At 42.7% G+C, this 20,268-nt stretch overlaps 1 protein-coding gene across 1 annotated transcript in view; it reads left to right on the top strand.

The window, feature by feature from the left end:
- The window catches only part of TNFRSF21 (TNF receptor superfamily member 21), a 59,791-nt gene that overhangs the window by 12,327 nt on the left and 27,196 nt on the right, over positions 1–20,268 (top strand). The window contains exons 2-3 of the mRNA XM_050950762.1: positions 5,237–5,891; positions 7,724–8,227. Of these exons, the coding sequence (XP_050806719.1) occupies positions 5,237–5,891; positions 7,724–8,227 (1,159 nt within the window). The remainder of the gene's footprint in view (positions 1–5,236; positions 5,892–7,723; positions 8,228–20,268) is intronic.

The raw sequence follows: 20,268 nt of genomic DNA on the forward strand, positions 1-20,268 counted from the left end.
AAGGGACACTGTTAGACTAGAGGACTTTGTGGCCCTTTCTAACTCTGATTCTGTGATAATTCAAAATTTCTGGAAATTGACTTAAACGCAGTTCCTGATCTCTCCTGCTAAACTGTATATCTTGAGAACCTTCTAAAAAAAAAAATCCCCAAAAAACTTCTAAGGGTTTTTTCTTCTTCCCTGTTTCTAAGGTACTTCCAGCAAAGGAGAAGCTCACTGTACAGTAGGGAGAGAGAGAGTGAAACTAACTATATGCAAAAGCACTGTCAAACACAAAGTAAAACCAAAGAGATTCACTAATGTTACTGTAGGAGGCACAGCAACTTCAGATAAACGTTGACCGAGTCCCTCCTTAAAACAGGAATTGTAGCCTTAACTAAAGCAATACCAATGTTAGTGATACAGATTTTGTAAACCTGCTGTCCTGAGACTAAGCTGAAAATCTGGTAAACCTGAAGTGCCACTTAACCCTTGGAAAAACTATAAGAATTCTCCCCCCCCCCCCCCCAATAAAACACATCTGCTTGGAATATGATTGTGCTTTGGTGCCCCTCCTGACATGGATACTTACCATCTTTAGGCTCAGTTCTGCAAACCTGCCATTTGGGGACCACCCCCCATTGTTTGCAGTGCCAATTAAATGAGGAGAAGGGAGACCTTCTGTCATGCTGCTTGGTATGGAACATAGCTAAGAGTGCCAGTCTCTTGTCAGACTGCCAAAATATAGGGCATGTACCCCAATTTGGGGTACATTCTATCTTAAGATTTCACCAAGCCAGTAACAAAGGTGTGCTTCCAAAATACTGTACTGGTTATTATAAAGCCACAGACAGTCTTCTTCAGACCCTCTAGCCTCTTATGTACTTCCTAGACAAACCAGACTTCTGTGATAAATGATTATTAAAACCAAGAATCACATATGTTCAGTTCTTCCAGTTCCAAAGACCCAGACCCACTCCCCAGATCAAAATATACTTCAGATCTTACCCAAAACCCATGCTGGTAGCCAGTCCTAGCCAGTAACTACACCTCTACCCCGATATATCAAATTCGTGTTACAATGCGGTAAAGCAGCAGGGAGCCCCGGACCCTTTAAAGCGCCAGCCGAGCCCCGCTGCTTTACCACATTATATCCAAATTCGCGTGGAGCCCTGGGCCCTTTAAATCACCGCCCGAGCCCTGTTGCCAGAGCTCTGGCTGTGATTTAAAGGGCCCAGGGCTCTGGCTGCTGTGGGGAGCTCCAGGCCCTTTAAATCTCCACCTGAGCCCTGCTGGCAGTGATTTAAAGGGACCAGGGCTCCCCACAGCAGCTGGAGCACCAGGCCCTTTAAATCCCCGCTGGGGCTCTGGCAGCTGGGCTCAGGTGATGATTTAAAGGGCACAGGGCTCCCCGCAGTGCCTGGAGCGCCAGGCCCTTTAAATCACCGCTGGGAAGCTGGTCCAGTCTGGCACGGCGTACCAGACCAAACCCTATATAACGCAGTCTCACCTATAAGGCGATGAAATTTTTTTGGCTCCCAAGGACTGTTATATCAGGGTAGATGTGTACAAGCTTAAGGAAGACCGTTATTAAGAGGTTAAAATGAAAACTGTAATGTATAAGAGATTTCAGAATTTGTAGATCAGGATAATCAGTGATGTTAAATCTGCCAGTTTGTAATAAATCTTTCTGGTTCATCAAAGGATTGGAGTCCAAGTCCAAGTAACAGCTTAGATGTCGCGTTTTCCATTGATCATTCAGAGCATCCCAAGTAATTACTTGGGGCTCTCCATCCAGTGGCTCAGAACTTTCCCGTTAAAGTTCAGCAGACCAGAGATTTCAAGATCAAGCCCACAGTTTTTCTTTTATAGCTGAAACAGGCTGCCAGGCGTTAGCACAGCATGTGTCTGGATTCCTCATTGTTAACTTCAAAGGATGGGCCTTGTGGACTCAACATTCTATTTCCTGTGCATACAAAGATAATCCAGCTGCACCGATTTACAAAAGGCAATTGCTGATTGTTCGTAACAGGGATAGATAAGCTGAAGACAATGTAGGCAATCATTAGATTCATGCAGTATATACATATCTTTGATCTTAAGATTAATTAGAGCCACAGGATATAATAGAGGAAAACATCTGCAGCGTCTTCCTTGATCTCTTATGAACACGAATGAGCCTAGGCCAGGGTTCTCAAACGGGGTTGGGACCCCTCAGGGGGTCATGAGTTTATTACATGAGGGCGTTGCGCGCTGTTAACCTCCACCCCAAACCCCACTTTGCAGCCAACATTTATAATCATGTTAAATATATTAAAAAGTGTTCTTTAATTTGTAAGGGGGGTTGCACTCGCAGGCTTGCTATGTGAAAGGGGTCACCAGTACAAAAGTTTGAGAATCACTGGCCTAGCCATTTTAACATCTCTTTGAAGCCCACACACACGTGAATTATCCTGATTGAGGCCATGGCTACACTCGCACTTCACAGCGCTGCAACTTTCGCACTCAGGGGTGTGAAAAAACACCCCCCGAGCCCTGCAAGATACAGCGCTGTAAAGCGTCAGTGTAATCAGGGCGGCAGTGCTGGGAGCGGGGCTCCCAGCGCTGCACGCTACACCCATAAAGGATGTGGTTTACATGCAGCGCTGGGAGAGCTCTCTCCCAGCACTGCTGCTCCGACTACACTCACACTTCAAAGCTCTGCCGGGGCAGCGCTTTGAAATTCCAAATGTAGCCATACCCTGAGAGGCATTCTAGACATCCACTCAGGGTTTACCTCCAACTGTGTCAGTGTAGTGCTAAGTGTAGATACTTGTACCGCAAAAGGAGGGGGTTTTCTGTCATGGTCATTAATTCCCTCTCCCCCACCCCCCAGATGGTGATTAGATTGACAGAGGAATTCTTCTATCGACCTAGTGGTATTTATACCAGCGTTTAGGTTGGCTTAAGTACATCTTCAGGGTGTGAGGTTTTTCACGCTCCTGGGCTATGGAGCTAGGTTAGCCCAAACGTGAAGTTTTCCAATCTGTAGCAAGAGACTTTATAAATTTCTATACTGCGGAGGGGGAGAAACATTTTATACAGTCCTTTTAGTTACAGTCAGAACAATTGTTTGTTTGGTGTATGATAATTGGCATGTCAGCTGAAGCATCCTTGTCAATTTCTGAACACAAGTAATTGCTCCTTTATAAAATATTACGTGTTTTGTACAAATCCTTGTCCATAAATTATTTAGCAAGAGAAATGTAAATGTGCTAGATTGAGCATACAGGTTTCCAGAAAGCTGGAGTCTGCACCAAAAATGATGCAGTTTCATTTGCTTTTCCACTGCTATCCTTTTTGCAGAGTCATGTTTGTTGGGTTTTTAAATATTCTCCTTGGCTTATTTCCCAGAATAGGTAGCAGAGCAGGTAACAATGTAGTACAGCAGTGATGTATTTCCCCAGCTGTTAGATGAAAATACATAGGTTTTATTCGTCTCAATCACCCTAGTCCTTTCAGTATTTAGATCTTCACCAGTGTAATAACTGAACTCCCAAACTTTGATTTCTGACACTGACCCCTGGAGGGAGTTTTCAACATGTGGTCTGCCAACCCCTGGGGGTCTGCAGACAATGTCTAAGGGGTCCACAAAAGGTGGTGGTTACCATATAACAGTGGCTTTCAACCTATGGTCTGCAGACCCCTGGAGGTCTGCAAACTATCACTAAGATTTCCAAAGAGGTCCACACCTCCATTTGAAGTTTTTTAGAGGTCAGCAAATTGGAAAAAGGTTGAAAACCATTATTCTAAAGTAATTTTGACTTAGATTTATTTATCAAACTTCTCCATTTTGTAACTATTTGAAAGTTGTCCTCTAGAACTCTGCACATATCGTATGATACCCTGTGGTGGGATATGGTGCTGCAACAGCCTTCCCTGCTGATATTCTTTCAGTTCTAATTGGATCTTTTTTATTCTGTTGGCACCTTTTATGTGAGATCTATAGGAGACTTGATACACTCGCCTGCGCTTGAAGAGTGAAAGCTGGGGCAGCCAAATGGGGTGGGTAGAGGAAGAAATCCTAGACACAAAGTAAAATTAGCTATTGAAGAATGATTCACAATCCCAGTTTAGCCAGAATCAAGTCCTAGTTTTCTGCATGGCAGGTCAGTGCTTTAAAAACTTGGACATCAGCCCAAAGAACTGGAATGAGGAATTGAAGCTACATCCCATGTGCAGTAGAACTGGATTACAGCAAGAGAGAGGTCTTATTTCATTATTCACATCCTAACATTTCTCCTCCCTTTTAAAAAAGACAAAACAATTATTTCATCTCAACAATGCATTTGAGATGGTCTGAAAGTCAATATCTTAATGAAATAACTCTAACATAGTAGATTATGGGGCTAAAACAAATATAGTGGCATATATAAACAAAACCATATCATCTAGCATGAGTCTTATTCTGTAGTGTGAAAAATCTAATAACATCCACGTTAGTGTGGAGTTCTGCCTGTCTTGCATATGAATAAATGTAAATCTCTGGCCCAATTGCTGATCAGTTTGTAAACTTCTCCATCTCTATGTCTGGGGCTCACCTGTATCGTAGCACAATTTCCTCAGCATCTGCTGTGGTCCTCCAGTAGAGAGGCGTTCAGTTTATGCTTATAACTTAAGTTTTAAGCATATTGATTCTTCAGAGACTACACCTGCATGTCTGTGTCAGCAGAACTATGTCGGCATCATCCTGTAGAGTGCAGACACAGTGCATGCTGACAGAAGAGTTTTTCTGTCCATGTAGGAACACCCCCACCCCAGTTTACTGTGTTTATGGAATCCCTCTTCTGTCAAGCTATTTGTAATCTCTTTAAGGACAGGAAGTAGTGCTCCCGTTGTGCTGTTCAGACAGATTAAATGTAAGGTGCTATAAGTATCAAAATGACTGGTTCACTCCTCGCTGCATCCAGGCATCGACTAAATCCTATACATCTTCAGAATCCATTCTCTCTTCTGCATCCCCTTCTGCTAAACCCATAGCCATACTGGCCACTTCTCCCCTGAATACTAAAACTTTATCCTGGTTTATCCCACCTCTCTGGTCTACCCTATGTTGTTGGGGACAGCTGGGCTGTTCTCAGAACTGTACAAGAAGCAGGAAGTTACCTTGGATGACTCTCCAGTGTTAACCAGATACTGGCTGGTGAAGGGATAGAGCTGATATAGAGCTCGCTGTTACTTTTTATTTATTAATATCTTCCATATTTCTTTCTTTCAGGTACTTGTGTTTCTTGGCACCACTGGTGCTCAGTCAAAGCTGACTTCTGAACAGAATGCCATAAGCCTCTCCTCTGGGAAATATCACCACCTAGACCGTGCCACTAACGAAGAGCTGATCTGTGACAAATGTCCAGCAGGAAACTATGTGTCTAAGCACTGTACAAAGGCAACCTTAAGAGAGTGTAGCCCTTGTGCAGATGGGACCTTTACTAAGCATGAGAACGGTATAGAGCGATGCCACGTCTGTCAAAAACCTTGTGAACTGCCAATGGTTGAGAAAACGAACTGTACTGCCTCGACTGACCGCGAGTGCACTTGCCCGTCTGGTAACTTTCAGTTTAATGATACCTGTGTCCCTTATTCAGTCTGCCCAGTTGGCTGGGGTGTGCGAAAGAAAGGAACGAAGACAGAAGACGTTAGATGTAAACCATGCCTTCGTGATACCTTTTCTGATGTGCCTTCCAGTGTGATGAGATGCAAAACATTCACTAATTGCCGGGGGAAGAATATGGAGGTGATAAAGAAAGGAACTAAGGAAAGCGATAACATCTGTGGGTTCCCATCATCAGTTCCTAACATAGTCATGTCTTCACTGAGCCCAGAAGAGGATGATGTAAACTATGAAGTTCCGTCTACCACTTTTCTTCCCGAAGGTAGATTTTTCCTACTAAAAAGATAGCTGTAACGTAAGCCTGTTATGTTGCTGCACTGAAGCAAGAATCTAGTATTCAGTTGTGGGAACTGAATTGCAAAACTCTGGCTGCTTGATGCTGTTAAAAAAGGCACTTGCTCTTGCAGCGTTGATGGGCTCAAACTGCACTGCTGCTCTCTAAGGCTGTAACGCAGTTTGGGAACACACTTAAAAAGTAGCTCACTCCCATCTGTACTAAATCAACATGCTGGAACAAGGAGGACCTTGTTCCAACAGTGGTTTCTACAGGAGAGTTGGAAGATTGAAATTGTAACTCCCTAGAAATTATCTCATCTCCAGTAGTATTTTTATATGTACCATGATGGCTTACCTTAAGGTGAGCTGTTTGGGCATTTCTGTGAAGTGTCTGGAGTGAAACATCCTTATTAAATCTTACTTTTTATAGTTAAGGTTTCTACAAGCCATTGCTGGTGGGGAAAACGTACAATTTATATCAACTCTACTTGCTTTAACATGATGAAAAATAGAAAATGCTTCCTATCTCTATCAAATAGTTCTCATTTGACTACATACAAAATAATTCCTCCGTGACTTAGCAGAATAAAGCTGAGCAGTATACAAAAAAACTAAACTTGAAATGCGTTTACCCAACACTTTTTTCAGAAGCCATTATTTTTGGGGTGTCAGTGGTTGGGGTGCTCAATTTGAGATGTCTTAAAGGGACCCAATATTTAGAGTGTGGGTGCTCAGTGCTGCCTGACAATTAGGCCTTGTTAACAGGTCTGAAATTGGGCATTCTCATATTGAGGCACTCCAAATTTCTTGTCACACTCAAACCTCATCCATTATGTTTACATTTTTCTCTCTGGTTGAATGCTTAGTAATTACTTAGCATTCAATTTATAGCTCTCAAAAGTGGACAAGATTCATATCCAGTTTGCAGATAAACTGAGGCAGAGTTTGAATGACTACAAAAAGTTACAGCCAGTCACTGGCAGGAGTGGGAATAGAAACAATCTCAGGAATACTAGCCTTATGAGTAATGCACCGTCCCTGCTGTGCCGGTCTTTGCTCTTTTACAAGGCTTTTAATTCATAAAATTGACTAAAACTTGAGGGCTACTACTAATGCATAAATCTATTCATGATATAAAAATAACTGAGATGGGTAAGGAAAATACACCTAAAAGGAACATACTCAATGTAAGTAATACTTTGTGGACAAGGAACCTCAAGCCTCTTATAAGAACAACTAGGCTCCTGAAATGGATAATTTTCCTGCAGCTACTTATGTTTAACTTTCTGCATTTCTCTTACTAAAATCAGTTAAGTCAGTTTCAGTTTAATTTTAACGACTGCAATATTTGGGTTACAAACGTTATGGGGGGGCACATTAGTGGTTTAGAAGCTTTCCTGTTTCCCTTAAACTCTGTAAAAGCTGCATGGTTTCGTTTCTAAAAAAGTCTAAAACTTGGGTTGAATATAAATTGGCATCATCCCTCTAATCACCCAGCAGTCTTTAATGAGGAGTTGCCACAGATCCAATGTCTAACAAAGTAAGCCAAAGTAGTTAGAGAGATGATGAGTGGATTGGTGTGTAAGACACAAACTTTGTGGTGGTCTTATTTCTTATGTGGTTAAAACTGAATCTCAATGTCCTAGACAAGTAGAAGCCCCTCAAAGTCTGTGTTTTTGCACTTTGAAAGGAAGCATGCTATGACTATTCCAATTATGGGGTCTTTGTGTGGCTTAAGATTTAAGAAAAGAAACAGCCTCTCTTCCCCGCCCCATCCCACCCCCCACAAATGGTCCTCAATTTCTCTGTTGTTCACAGGTGTCAACACTTCAGTTTCCAGCTTTGCTGCCTCTCATAGACCAAGTGTGTACAACGGCATGATCGACCCAACAGACATTTACAATGAAACCTCAGATAATGAGACAGATGGCATCAACGTGACCATCTCAAACTCCAGGGCTACCAATCACCAGCAAAATTATTACCGCAAACACAGCCAGTCAGTTCTGAAACTGCAGCCAGCATTGGAGATGACAAGCGGTGAAAAGTCAAGCATCCCCTATGTGCCCCCCAGGAGAGGACCGCCACGCCAGAATGCCCACAAGCATTTTGATATCAATGAACACTTACCGTGGATGATCGTCCTGTTTCTGCTGCTAGTTCTCGTGGTTATAGTTGTGTGCAGCATTCGGAAAAGCTCACGGACTCTGAAGAAGGGTCCTCGGCAAGATCCCAGTGCCATTGTGGAAAAGGCTGCTCTGAAAAAATCTGTTACTCCAACCCAGAACAGAGAGAAGTGGATCTACTACTGCAATGGGCATGGTGAGTAATAGCAACCGAGGAATTAACTGCAGGTGGAATGCAGCAGTTATACAGGGAATAGTGTCCCTTGCTTTCTCCATTAATTACCTGTAGAACTCCTCAAGGCCTCTTCCATATTAAAAATTTTGGTTGCAGATGCCATTGATCTGCAACCATCATGTTTAGAGAGTGTCATAAGTTTCTACCCTACTGTGTCCATCAAAAGCAAGCTAAATCTTCACTCCACATTCCTGATCCTCACTAAATATTCCTCCTTTGGTTACACATTTCCCTTCAGCTTCTTCCCCCTCTGTTGGCTGCTTTCCTTCCATTTTCTCCACTCGCTCTTCTGTTTCTCCAGAAATGGAGGGAGAGGAAACGTCTTCTGTGTCACCCATCCTTTGACCCCTTCTGAGTATGGCTTCCTGACTGACTTTCAGAAGCAGCTGCCTCCTTCTCCAACTCACCTAGTACGGCATTGAAGTCAGGAGAGGTTTCCTAAATTGCTTGGCTGCCTAAACTGCGGTGATAGAAGCATGAGGGATTTTGCTGGCTGTCTTGATCGATCACCTTTCCTCCCTTTGTATTGGGGCGGAGAAGGAATATAGGACCTCAAAGGCAGGGAAGCAGCCTCATAGGCTGAGATGCAGACAGCAACTTTCCTGCCTTTGAGATCCTATATTTAGAGCCCTGCACAGATTCAAAATTTGTATCTGCATCTGATCCGTGGATTTGCACGACTCCGGTCATATGCTTGGTATTTAAACTTCTAGCATTTGAATACAAGATGAGTGAATTTGAGTGCCTGGTATTAAATGAAGATATTGATATAACAGGCATCACAGAAATGTGGTGGAAAGAGCCGGGAATGGGCTGAGCATGCTGGGAGGGAAGAGGGGGACTCTAGCTCAATAAGCCCCTGTCCCCTTCAGGCCCCACTAAATACAGCCACCCCCATGTTGTTTGAAATCAGACAGCTAAATGGCTGATAGAGGGGAAAGAAGCAGATATATTCTTTATTTGTAGCACCATCACTCTATTCATAAATTTTTGCCAGTGTTAAATGCCCCATCACTTTTGATCTTCTGCTGTGCCTGAGAAGTAGTATCAGTTATTCCACTAAAGGCCTGGTAAAAGAGAAAGTTAATGATGAAATTATAAATTGTCCAGTGTCAGCTGGACCAGGACTGAAAAATAATTTTTCCAAGTTCACATGACCAGTCCTTTCCACACATCAGATTTGGGTGTCTGGCCAGATTTTTTTGGATCCAGTATAGGGTTTTTCTGAAACTAACCCGTGATTCTGTCCCTCAATGGTCAGCTGCTGATCTGCCATTAAAACACCAGAGGCTGAAAAGTAGTCTCCTATCTCTCCTTATTGTATTTGGTATTTCAAGAGTAACAGCAGGTGCATCCCATACTGCATGTTGTAGGGAAGCATAGACAGCATTTTAGGAGGAGTGCATGAAGGTGAGGCCCAAGTGACAAGGATAAATGCCTTCACAGGCACCTCAAAGTAACTAGCCAGAGGTATGGGTCTTCCATTTCTTGTAAACAGCACTGAGTGGCAGAAGAGTGAGGCAGAGAGCTTTTGTTCTCATTTTCAGCCTCAAGATGGGCGTGACAGTAGGTCACTGCACCTCAAGGTTAGCTAGGATTCAAGTCTGTCTGGCTAACAATTGCTTTTCACTAGTTTATAAACCAGGTTGTCCCAGACAATAAGATTGTTTTAATAGTCTGAATTGTGATGAGCATTGTGATGATCTAAGTCTTGTGTAGCTATGTTGTGTGTTATACAAAGCTATAATTTTGCTTTGTAAAATTCAGTGCAGAACTTGACGTTTGCAAGATCTGGACTACATGAGAGATGCGTCACTTCTCTATTTTTGTCTAGGGTTTTGCACACTGTGCTGTTTTTGGAGTGGTGGATGATGGGGATTGATGTACTTGCAAAGATTAAAGGAATATTGTGGGGAAAAAATCAAAATAGATCAATATCTAGACTGCACCAAGAGAGTCTATATACTGTATATACAATCTTTAGCTGCAGATCTTAAAACCAATTATACAAAGTTAAATCCAATTCTCTGTGCAAGGGAAGAAAGATTGCCTTCTAATTATGAAACAAAACAGACCTAGGAGCCCAGGGTTCTGTTTCCTGTCTGATCTTGGGCCAACTGCTTAATCATGCCTCAGTTTCTTTAACTAGAGCGCTTGCCCACCTCACAGGAGTATTGAGACTTCGATGCTATGGAGAAACTGCCATAGTAGGTTCTATAAATAAGGATAAATTAGATTTGCAACACTCCAACTCAGGGGCTTCATTAAAGTTGTAAGAAAGGAGTTGTTAGCAGCTGTCTTTCTAAAAATCCTTTAATCCAATTACTGCAGGGTGCTTTTTCCAGCACTTAGACAATGAAATGTTCTTTAAAGTCTTTATCCTTACAAGTCCCTTCAGAGTTAAGTACTCTCCATTTTAGGGAACAGATACAAGGAGACAGGCAGATGGTTTTGTTTTCCCAACGCCTGGCAGCTAGTTAGTATCTGAGCAAGGCCAAGAAAGAACTCTGCTATTCCTGGCTCCTGGTTCTGTGCTCAGATCATTAGATCAATGTTTCCCAAACTTTCTACTAAGGTGATGCTCCAACCGCATTTTGTTTTTTGCAATCCACAATTATATGTATGCTCCGTCCACCCCGGCATTGCAACCCTAATCCTGGCCTGAAGCAGAGGGGAAGCCCTTGGAGGGAGTGGATTGGAAAGTTAGCCCACCCCACAGCAGTAGCTCCTGTCCCAGAGGGCTGGGCCTGTGCTCTCCACTCTGGGGATTGTGGCCAGCCTCACAAGGTTGCAGTGCCACTCAGATTTGGCCCAGCTGCCCCACAGTCGTAACAGTGTGATCTGGTATATTGGTATTCCATATTTTTAATTATCTCGTGAACCACTATCAAGTATAAATGTTTTCTTAATTGCCAGCCCTGCAAACTCAAGCTGGGATCTGAAAGTCAAGCTGGGTTCTTCCTGGTGTAGCACAAACCAGGAATAACGTTTCTGTAGTTCAGACTTGGATAGTTTCCTTTGATATAGTGAGCCAGAATAGCGTCCTGCTTGCTTGTTCATCGCTGTGCTGGCTTGACAGTGCTTTGATGTAAAATCTGTTCCCTGTGTAAGCAGGCTGGAAAGGGATCAGATCTGAGTAAGTGCCATTTCTCCATAGTTGCATAATCAGATCACACGTGTACTTTAAATTTTTCTTTCTTGTCAACATTTTGAAGACTGATACAAATATAACTGCTATTGTCAGTGCAAGTCAACGTGCCTAATTAAAAGTGCACTTTGCACGGGGATTCTTATACCATTATAGATTTGTCATTGTCTTTTAAAAATCAAATATTCTGAACTAAGTAAAATCAGGGCATATTATGCCTTTTTTTGCCATCAAAGTAAAATTGATTTTACTGTCTCTTCAAAATACACTTCTCTTCCTGGGTCTAAAAGTATTCTGTGAAGGGGGAAATCATTCCCATCCCTTAGACTTGGGCCTGGACTTAACAGAGAGGCAGCAAGTGCAAAAACTCTATTGCTGGATTGATTTTGCTGTATACATCCCCAGTGGTTTATGTGGTACCTTACAAAGGTACAGGCCCTGCCTGGAGGAGCTTAGTCCAGATACAAATGTAAAATTCAGGTAACAGTATATTAAGAGGACTAATTAGGTTGCTATTGGAAACGCTACTATGAATAGTTAGCATCTTAGCTGTAAACATTAGTCAGTCATACGGATGCTTTGGTTTCAAGCCACACTAGTGCGACACTTATCACTGAGCTAACCCAACAGGTTGGTCATCTGAATTAATAAAATTACAAGGCTTAATTTTGGCTGTTGACTCAGTCACATTGACTTCTGTGGCTACTCATGTGAATAAGTGGGATTTGGCCACTGAACAAGTGCCAGTGCACCTACGTAAAGCCGGAATCTTTTCTTGTAGTTACCATGCATTTTGTCGATAGGGTATTAAAGGGACATAATGAATCACAAACTGTTTGGGAGGTATCTGGATTTTTTTTGAGTGACCCAATGGTCTCATGTACAGGAGCGAGGTTATACTCTTCAGAGACCTGTTGACAGACAGTCTGGAGCACCTCACTAAAGGGCATAGACACAAATGGCAAAATATAGCACTTGAAGTTATGTCTGAAGGAACATCCCTTTGTGGATACATGTAAATCTCAATATGTCTCTGGCAGGCAGTATCTGAGAACAAGGATTAATGTCTGTCTACCTGCCAAAATAGACGAGAGAAACGGAGAGCTGCTTTGAAAACAGTTGCTACTCTGGCAACTGCAACTTAATGATTTGCAGATGTCTCTCTGGTCTGCAAAGCTTTGGCTGTCTTTCTTTAAATTAGATGAGTAATGAAATCATAGCTCTGTGAAATCCCGGGTTCTCTACCTTCTGGTTCTCCTACTTGTGCGTTAGCTCTGTGGGTCTCAGCCTTTTTTAATGGCGACCCCTTTCACGTCACAAGCCTCTGCGTGCAACCACCCCCATAAATTAAACACACTTTTTAATATATTTAACACTATTATAAATGCTGGAGGCAAGCAGGGTTTGGGGTGGAGGTTGACAGCTCGTGAACCCCTGAAGGGTCCTGACACCCAGTTTGCTTTACCTAAAGTTGTGCTGTAAAATTTTTTATTTCCTGCTTGGATAGTATTGCCTCGCTTGTGGTCATTGAAAGTACCTCAACCTTGCACTAACCATGCAGGAATCGTACTCTTGGTTCCATTTTAAGAAACTTGACTCTGCCTCTTCAACTGTAAATGCCATGCATCAAGAGAACATCCCTCAGTCTTCAGCTGACACTAGTGGTGTGTCCCTACTGCCATTGGGAACGTCTCCCGCGACCGGGCTGGTCAACAGACACGCTAGCTTTGTGTGAGCTAGCATGCTAAAGATAGCGGTGTGTGTGTCGTTGCACAGGCTAGCTGCCCAAGTACAAGTCTGCCAAACCCCTCCCGTCTCCCTCGCATCCATACTTGGCTGGCTAACCTATACCATAACATCCACACTGCTATTTTTAGCATGGTAGTTTAGGCAGGTGTCTACCTGGGCTGTTGGGCATGCTCCCATCAGCAGGGTAGACATACCGTAGGTGTCTGGCTTCTCAGCAGTTTTATATGGCAAGCAGTACAGCCTCTTGTCTCCTGGGTAACCTTACACCACTTGCTAGCAGTTATCCCTTACTGTGTTGCCTGGCCTCATTTCCTTAATTAACCTTACACTATAGTCTAAACACAGAGCCCTTGGATCTTACCAGATGTGTGCCAGATCCAGTGGTCAATCGCTCTGCTTTTATTACATTTTCCTCTCCAAGACTGTTAAAATTGCAATCTCTTCCAGGCAGGGACGAAGTCAGGTCAGTGCCGTAGGAGTGTGTGTTTTTGTGGGAATACTCTTGTAGGCATTTTACCAGTAAACCTACAGCAACAGGGTTGACTTTGAAAAGGTTAGTTTGAAACAGTGGACTACATTTAATGTTGAAACAAGGAAAGCAAAGGGTCCTCTTTCCCCAAAAGCCTTTCGTCATCTACCTTGTGGCCCAAGTTACATGAAGGTTTCTAGCAGCCTGCTAGCTTACTGGAGGAGGAATAGTGATAGGGAACTTGCAAACACAAACAAGCATGTGTTTCATGCATCCAAATAGTATCAGTGCAGCTGCGCTGTCATGTTCTTGACCTTAAAACACTTCTGTTGTCCCCATTGCATTAGGGCATGTGTTTTTGTATTTGCTAACTTTCCATACAAACTACACTAAATCCACCTTTATGTGAATGACTGAATAATATTATAACCATAGATGGAGTTGCCCTTTGAAAGAATAGCTGTAGTTTACAAAATGGCAGTTTCCTTTCCTTCCTTAGGGGATGAAATAATTGGATATGTAACCTTTTTCCAGACTGGTTCCTTAATGATGTGGTTTATGTATACTTTAGGGCAATCCTGAATTCAGGAGCACTGTATCTAGTTAAATTGGATGTGGATGGGCTGTATTTAAAGGTGGGGAGGGATCTCTTTTCTTAAATGTAAATGTACTGAATTCCACATCCATACACTTATGCTTTCCTTTGCCACATTCATTGCCTGAACTGCATAGCCTCTAAATGCTGAAGGAAACATACAGGAGTTGCTTCTCTTAGTTTTCCTTTGGGGTTGTTCAGACTTGGAAAGTGCAAACAGAAGAAAGTTGGCAGTTTTCTTTGGAGTAAAATTAAACATAATCAGGAAGGAATGGGGTTGATTCCATGTTATGGAATCCTTGTTCTCAAGCACAGTTATATTGGCGTGTGTCAAGACTGGTTCTTAGTTACTCAGCAGGTCCTGCTGTGCAACACATCTGTTTGTACTGCAATATGTGCAGATCCCTTGCCACTCAGCACTGGCAGATTCTTCTAATCATCTGGTTTCAGAAGGAACACTTCAGAAGAAACAGCCCCAAGTTTTGGCTGACAGTGGGGTGACTTAACATGGTCAGCATCCATGTATTGTATGCTTAGTGTGAGATCATTTCTTTATTTAAAAAAAAGCTCAGCTCCACCCATTGGAGGCATCCTCTCTAAGGTGTTAACCATGCCAGCTGATAGCAAGCACTCAGCTAGCTCCTTGAGAGAGGATGTGCTTTACTTTGATTTGCCCCATCATGGTAAGATAATAGCTGTGGGCTAGAGAGGGAGATGTTATACCTGGAGTCTGGTAGATCTGAGAGGAATCTTACCTCCCACACAAATTGAAACAGGGCAGGAGCTGATAGGCAAGTGGAGAGAGGAGTTTAATTTCTCTTGTAGAGATGGCATTGTCCATTTGATCACCACTGCTGAGTTAGCCCAAAATTTCCCCCAAGCTTTTTTCCCTTCATCTAGAGTGGTGGTCTTGGGGCAACTTGTTGGTGTGATGGGGGAGTTTAAAGCCCAGGCCTGGCAGTGTCCCTTTGTGTTCTGTTTGTAGGTTCATACTGCATTTGCTGTTGGCATGTTTGTGCTTCTGAGTTACCAGTCCATAGCCCAGAATTACAGTGAAGATTAGTTCTGTGGAAGCTGTAAAAATTCCATAAGGTGCTTGTATTGTCTGGGTGGATATGCACTTTCTTCTGCACCAATGAAAACCAGCTGGATGACTAGATAAGTCAGTCCTATACACTAACTGATGTGGACTACACAGGGTTTTTTCAGAGAAAAGTATAGAGGAAGCATAATTCTTAAGTATTCTCTGACTATAGTGGATAATGTGGTGTGGAGGGGTCAGGGATGGTGAAAAGTGGCTGAAATGCAGTTACAGCCCCACTGATTCTTGCACTCTTATGTGTCCTGGGGTACAATGAATGCTAACCACACAATGATTGACTGTACACTTTCCTTGACTGGTCATAATGGGAGTTACTTCTTCCCATCTTACTGAACAATTCCATGTGCATCTTAAATGAGTCTCTTTCCCATCCTGCAAGGCTTTTTTGGTTGAGAAGAGAAATTCCTTCAGTGGCTTAGTGAATTAATATTGCTCTCAGGCAGCACATCATGAAACTATGAGGGTTTAATAGCAAAACTTCTTTCCAAAGTAAAATCTTCTGTTGGCACACAGCCAATTGCACTGTCTGGCTCAAAATCCTTTCAGCCCAGCCCAGTGTTTCGACTCAGGATTTTGTTCACCTTAACTCTCCCCCCCCCCCCCCCCCCCCGGTTTGTCCCTTGAGAACTGAAACTTCTTTGGGGTGCGGCGAGTGGAGGGGAGACACGTGATCTCAAAAGCCAAACTAGTTCAAATGTGAAAAATTCCACCTCAACAGTTTTGTTTGGTTTTTTGTTCTTGGAGTGTGAAAATGTTTGGGATTTTCAGTTCTCCTGTTAAAACACACATGCTGTCTGTGATGCCCTGGGAAGTGGCTTGGATTTGACACATTATGGCTTGGTATGAATGTAAATTTTCGATGTGCTGTCAGAGTTAAACACTGTGTTTTTAAATAAGTGCTCAGGCTTGCAGCTGTGTTCCATGGGATATTTGGGGGTGGTGGGGAGGAAAGGTGTAGGTGAAGGACTAGAGTGGCTATTGGGGAAAACCAGGTGCTGTAACCTAGCAGTCCAGTCAAAAGTGGGCTGAAAAATGGATTTTATTCTGAGGGAAGGGCAGACGTAGGCCTGTCTGTTGAAAAGTGCCTGTGGCAAGACCGAGGTCACAGGAACAGCTCAGCCCTGAACAGTGTGAAAAGAACGTTAAAAACACCAAAATCATGTCTCTACAGGAATGGAAGAACAAAGCTCTGCTGTGCGTAGATTGCCTGCTGACTCTTGTAAGGCGTTCTTATAATACTGAGCGCAATACTTAGCGATGTAGAAGTAAACATTTTGTACTTCCTACAGTGGAGGTGAATGGGTGCATGTTTGTAAAGACAATAGACACATGATCTCGTATTACTGCAGGTCTTTCCAAAATGAAAGTGCCTGAGCCCTGGTCTACACTACGGACTTATGTCTGTATAACTCTAGCTTTGTCTGCACTGCACTTTCGTTGGTAACACTTTTGTCTTTCAGGTGTGAAAAAACGCACCCCTGAGTGACCAAGTTTTACCAACGAAAAGCACTAGCGTGGACAGCACTTTGTTGGTGAGAGATGCTTTCCTGCCGACAAAGCTTCCGCCTCTTTGGAGCTAGATTTATTTGATCAGTGAGAGCGCTCTCTCCTGCCGGCAAAGAATGGCTACACTGCGCATCTTTTAGCTGCACAGCTGTAGCTGCTTGGGATGCGCGGTGTAGACATAGCCTGTGTCACTCAGGGGTGTGGATATTCCACACCCCTGAGCTACGTAGTTATACTGCCTGGGGTCCAGATTTCGGGCTGCCTGGCAGCCTGGCGGGGTCCTGGATTGGGGCTGTTGAGCCCTGCGCCCAGGGCTCCGCTCCCTGCCCCCATTCTGTGAAGTGGTCTCTGGGCATAGAGGTCTTGGAGGAGGGCGCTGTGGTTCTCAAACTGCAATCTAGGGTAACACATTATGGACCACATATGCGGCCCACAATGATAAATAGGTAGAGAACCACTGGTCTACATTAAACGCTGCAGTGGTACAGCTGGCCATGAGCATGAACAATCAACAAAGGGCGCTGTTGACTTCCAACCTGAAAAAACAGACTTATGGGAGACAGATAAGATTTGTCTAAGAATAGATCAAGAGAGTCATTAAAACACAAAGGCATTCTGCATATATATCTTCTTACTATATGTTCCATTCTATGCATCTGATGAATTGGGCTGTAGCCCACAAAAGCTTATGCTCAAATAAATGTTAGTCTCTAAGGTGCCACAAGTACTCCTGTTTTTTGCGGATACAGACTAATACAGCTGCTACTGATACCTCATCCACCTTCTCTCTCTTATATCCTGAGACCAACACAGTAACAATAACATTGCAAACGTATTTAATTAAAAGACGCTATAGAATGATGCACAAGGAAAAGAGATTCTGACACAACTTCAAGTTATTCTCCAGCCATCCAGTGCCTGGTTTTGGTGATTCTATATTCTGTCTAAAGCAGCACTCCCCTTCAGGTAGCTTTCCTGTAAGCACTGTCTCATGGGGTTGACCTGTCTTTCCTTTGTTTGTTTACCTTTGAATAGTGGACTGGAAGCTTTTCCAGCTGCTCCAGACATCTTTGCAAGTCTTACCTTACTCCGGAGTGCTCAGCATTCTCCTTAAATTAAACTTGTATTTTGTTTCAATGCAGCAGTTACTGATTCCATTGCTGAAACATACTTAATTGGAGGAAAAAACTTTTGTAGTGATAATCAAGATGGCCCATTATAGACAGTTGACAAGAAGATCTGAGGATACTTAACATGGGGAAATAGATTCAATATGTGTAATGACCCAGCCATGGAATTATCACTACAAAAGTTTTTTTCTCCTGCTGATAACAGCCCATCTTAATTAATTAGCCTCTTACAGTTGGTATGGTTACTTCCACTTTTTCATGTTCTCTGTATGTATATATCTCTTCTTACTATATGTTCCATTCTATGCATCTGATGAAGTGGGCTGTAACCCACAAAAGCTTATGCTCAAATAAATTTGTTAGTCTTTAAGGTGCCACAAGTCCTCCTGTTTTTGTGGGTGAGGTAATCTTTCCTTGGATCAGCTCCTATTCAGTCACAACAATGAAATACTAATTTAACTGCTTTGCTTGAAAAGCCCCATTTTGTAGGGCTTGGGACCTCCCAACTCTGAAATATCTTGCGATTATCTGGCATTTTTCATTGCCAAACTCCACTCAATTTTTAGTGGAAGATCCACTTCTAAATCCCTTTGACTCCTTAGACAAATAACCTGTCCGCTACTCCAGAGGATGCAAAAGATCGTGGATCTGAAGATGTTTAGAGATAACACTTCAAGCTTAGTTTCCAGGTCTGAACCCAAGACTAGTGGGGTATTTTGCATGACCTTGGATTTCACGATAAGGGCCGTGCAGCTCTAGTTCCAATCTCTTCCTATGAGAGTGAAACTAAACTAAAAGGTGAATTGATTGGGGTGACATGCTCTGGTATTTGCCACAGAATAAAGAGCCCATACTCTGTTGCCTCACTTCATTGTGAAGAAGATAGCAGCAAGGGGGAAAGGCAGAGGCATTGTGGGGAGGGATAGCTCAGTGGTCCAAGCATTGGGCTGCTAAACCCTGGATTGAGAGTTCAATCCTTGAGGGAGCCATCTGGGGCAAAAATCTGGTAATTGTTTCTGCTCTGAGCAGGGGGTTGGACTAGATGACCTCCTGAGTTCTCTTCCAACCCTGATATTCTATGATTGTGCCTGGCTTGGGAGGAGTGGGAGGGAAGTGATGAAATCCTAAATAAACTATTAGCAAACACATAGCTAGTTTAGCCTTAGGTAAGAGTTAAAACCTGTGGCCAGCCTAATTGCGTCAGTGCTAAATAGTGTGCGTCAAAGTTCTTATTGCAGACCTTGAAAGTGCTTAGCACCCTCCATCCTATTGCATTCAGTGGGTGCTGCAGGTGCCTGCCATCCATGTAGAGTACTAAATCTAATGTTACCCCAGTTTGAAAACTGAGTCAGTGATTGTAAGGTAGCAAAAGGACCTGATGAATGTTGTTCCTGATGGTCATACCTAGACGGACATGGTAGTGTAGCAACTAATTCTTTAGAAAAAGGTGCATGCAAGGTTAGACACTAAATTCTACTTTCAATTATGTCTTTAGTATGTAACCACTGTATGAAACTCTTTACTATCCAAAACCTGAGTGAACATTTGAATGAGCAGTTCTAATAATATCACTCTTTACTGCATGTTCTTATTAAAACAGGAAGCTATAACCCTCTATGCTTAGTGCTAATTTTGTACGTTTTCTGGACATATGAAGATGGTATGATTGGGCTTATGAGCATTAACAACTTTTTTTTTAAATAACAAGTGAATTAAGTTGCACTAAATGGCTCAAATAATATTTATCTCAACTTGGCAGCATGCACCAGTAACTTGTTATGTAATAGTTTTAATCTTATTTTTTCAGAACAGTGGGCATAATGGTCTTCTAGCTGACTGAAGCCAAATTAGTACTTCGTCTGTCTTTTCCTTGTTTGTTCACACAATATAGTGCATGTGGGCGATCTAAGATTTCGAAATTTGCTTTTAATCACAATGTCTAAGCCTTTGGGTATCGCATAAGGCTGAATTTCACAACTCACTCTTCAGTGGAACAATTGTTCCTAAAGGCTTTATACACCATTTAAACCCTGCACAGGGTGCTGTAGTCTAATCTGAGAGGTTAATGACATCTCCAGAGGATATAAGCATGCATAGCTTATAGAACTACTAATATAGCACTAGCAAACTGTGTGATTAAGCTTACTAACCTTGTGGACATCAGTGTGAATGTACAAAATGTTCTATGTAGCAAAGTCTTGTTCAACACAATAGCTAAATAGCATAGCTTTGTGTAAACTGGCACCAGCTGAGATCTGCCCCACACCTCATCGTGTGAGAAAATGAGGTTTGAAGTTGATATG

The sequence above is a fragment of the Gopherus flavomarginatus genome, chromosome 4 (genome assembly GCF_025201925.1).
Source record: "Gopherus flavomarginatus isolate rGopFla2 chromosome 4, rGopFla2.mat.asm, whole genome shotgun sequence".
In the NCBI taxonomy this organism is placed as follows: Eukaryota; Metazoa; Chordata; order Testudines; family Testudinidae; genus Gopherus; species Gopherus flavomarginatus.